This window comes from Limulus polyphemus, unplaced genomic scaffold (genome assembly GCF_000517525.1).
Source record: "Limulus polyphemus unplaced genomic scaffold, Limulus_polyphemus-2.1.2 Scaffold9580, whole genome shotgun sequence".
Taxonomy (NCBI): Eukaryota; Metazoa; Arthropoda; class Merostomata; order Xiphosura; family Limulidae; genus Limulus; species Limulus polyphemus.
This window is the reverse complement of record NW_013675190.1, coordinates 19399-22298: the sequence shown is the minus strand read 5'-3', so window position 1 is coordinate 22298 and position 2900 is coordinate 19399. Positions and strand designations below refer to the sequence as shown.

Sequence of the window (2900 nt, the reverse complement as noted above, 5' to 3'; positions counted from 1 at the left end):
AAGTGTTAAATAACGTTATAATAGGTGGAAACGTCTACTACCGGGAAGAGTGGGAACATGGGAGGTGTTAAATAACGTTATAATAAGTGGAAACGTCTACTACCGGGAAGAGTGGGAATATGGGAGGTGTTAAATAACGTTATAATAAGTGGAAACGTCTACTACCGGGAAGAGTGGGAACATGGGATGGTGTTAAATAACGTTATAATAGGTGTAAAATATATTTGATACACCCAGAGTAGAGTACAAACACTGGAGGTGTTAAATAACGTTATAATAGGTGGAAAAGATATTTGATACACCAAGAGTAGAGTAGAAACACTGGAGGTGTTAAATAACGTTATAATAGGTGGAAAAGATATTTGATACACCTAGGGTAGAATAGACGTTTCGATGTTAAATAAACAGCTAGAAACTATAGATCAGAAGTAAAGGTCACCGATGTTAATGATGTCAAGGACGTTTAGATGTTAAACAGCTTGAAACTATAGGTCAGAAGTAAAGGTCACTTATGTTAGTGATGTCAAGGACGTTTAGATGTTAAACAGAGAGCTAGAAACTCTAGATCAGAAGTAAAGGTCACCGATGTTTCTTATGTCAAAGACATTTAGATGTTAAACAGCTTGAAACTATAGGTCAGAAGTGAAGGAAGTTTAGATGTTAAACAATAAGCTAGAAACTGTATAGTCCAAAAGTCACTGACGTCATTAATATTACTCATGCCAAGACGTATAAAAAATATACCTTATGTATGCTTTATATGTTTGATGATTATAATATCCTACATAGAAGATCAATACGTACTACTGTAGTAAACATGTTTTAATTATTATTTTTATTATTCTTAGGTAGTAGAGAAACAGCATTCATTCACGCCATACTGAGTGCCGGCGTCGTCCACGGTCTCACCGAGGCGTGCAGTGGCGGAAACCTAACGGTGTGTTCCTGTGATCGTTCCCAGGACGGTAAGCTCACTTCCGAGGGTTGGAAGTGGGGTGGCTGCTCGGACAACGTAAAATTTGGAGTCGTGTTTGCCAGGCACTTTGTAGACGCTGCGGAAAAGGAGTCCAGTGAAAACAGAGACGTGAAGAATGCGATGAACCTTCATAATAATCACGTCGGTAGGCTGGTGAGTGTCAACATAGGATTAATCAATCGGTTGGAAGCAGATATTTTAAATAATATTTTAGTCTGTAGGACCGATGGCGACTTCTTTCCAAACCTGTAATTTTTATGTAGTTCGTATTTGGCTTATGGCAATCTAAAATGAGGCACATGTAGGAACCTCGCACAAGAAAAAGAAGCACCAACCAGGAAGTAATAAATGTGGCTCCATCTGTTGGTAAACATATGAAATATGTTAATAATTTCGAGTCATTTAAGCTCTCAATGTTCCAAGCGATGTCGTTTAGTTACCAATAGAAAAAATTAGGTCTTATCGCCGATTGCCCATTTCCGTTTTCTAACAGGCAACAAACAAAACATCCCATAGGGGGCAGTTGAACCCTCTATGATGTTTTGCCCAGAGTGTATTTTATTTCATTTTTTTAACCCTAGAATTATTGATTTGGTCAATATCTCACTGTTTTTTGTTGTTTGTAAACAAATTTTCTTAAATTATATACGGACCAAACTGTTTGTGGGTCTCTGGCTCTCTTGATCACGTGGATCAAATAAAAAACCTCAAGAAATGAATAATTTTATCCAGGAATGTGTGAAATATGAGTATAAAAACAATTCAGTATTTTGAAGGTTATATTACAATATAGTCAGGATAATCGTGAACAAAACCTTGAAGGTTATGTTACGATCGATAAAATATTATTGTGTGGGGATCATCGTCGTCAAAGCTTTGAAGGTTATGTTACGATCAATAGAATATTTTTATGTGAGGATCATCTTGGTCAAAACTTTGAAGGTTATATTACAATCGATACAATATTATTGTGTGGGATCATCGTAGTCAAAACTCTGAAGGTTATATTACAATAGTCAATCTTGTTGTGTGAGGACCATCGTAGTCACTCTGAAGGTTATATTACAATAGTCAATCTTGTTGTGTGAGGACCATCGTAGTCAAAACTCTGAAGGTTATATTACAATAGTCAATCTTGTTGTGTGAGGACCATCGTAGTCAAACTTAGTTCCAAGAGTTCATACCGGAAACTTATCTGATTTTCTTTTACATTAAAAGGGGACCTTGAAACTCCTGGAAAATTCAGGGGGCTTTAAAAAATGGGTCGAAAAGCAAGGAAAAGTTTTGGAAATCAAATTTTTACGTACCTGAGAACCTGCATGCGGATAGTAACCGCTTAGGCCTAATACTGACATATTTTAACATAATCTTTTTAGTCACTTTATTTTATCTGGTCAACATTATCTAATTCATTTAGTGATAATTTTGATAAATTCTACTTTTGTAAGTAGAAAATAGGCTTACCTGTTGAAATACGTCGAAATGAAATTAACATTTTTCAGAAATTTAACGTTACCAAAGCAAAAGGTAGAAGTTAATCAACAATAACGATATCCTAGCATCACCAGGTAGTGCTGTCTTCCATAGATTTATATATTTTTAGTGTGCATTAACATAAAAATTTCATCCATGTTTTAAGTCAGATATTCTTCAAAAAAAATTAAGTTGTTGACATCAGATTATTTTATTTGTTTTATATCAGTATTGAACTTAGGTATTGTCGTCTGCTAACACCTATCTGTAGTAAATGTGTTCTATGTTGTTGTTGTTCAACATGTACATTATGTCACTACTCATGAAGAGACAACTGATTTGATCTGTCACTACTCATGAAGAGACAACTGATTTGATCTATCACTACTCATGAAGAGACAACTGATTTGATCTATCACTACTCATGAAGAGACAACTGATTTGATCTATC

At 35.3% G+C, this 2900-nt stretch overlaps 1 protein-coding gene across 1 annotated transcript in view; it reads left to right on the top strand.

The window, feature by feature from the left end:
* Positions 1 to 848: 848 nt before the first annotated feature.
* The window catches only part of LOC106475985 (protein Wnt-16-like), a gene marked incomplete at its 5' end in the record, with an annotated part of 9070 nt that continues 7018 nt past the window's right edge, over positions 849 to 2900 (top strand). The window contains one exon of the mRNA XM_013936661.1: positions 849 to 1129. Within this exon, the coding sequence (XP_013792115.1) occupies positions 849 to 1129 (281 nt within the window). The remainder of the gene's footprint in view (positions 1130 to 2900) is intronic.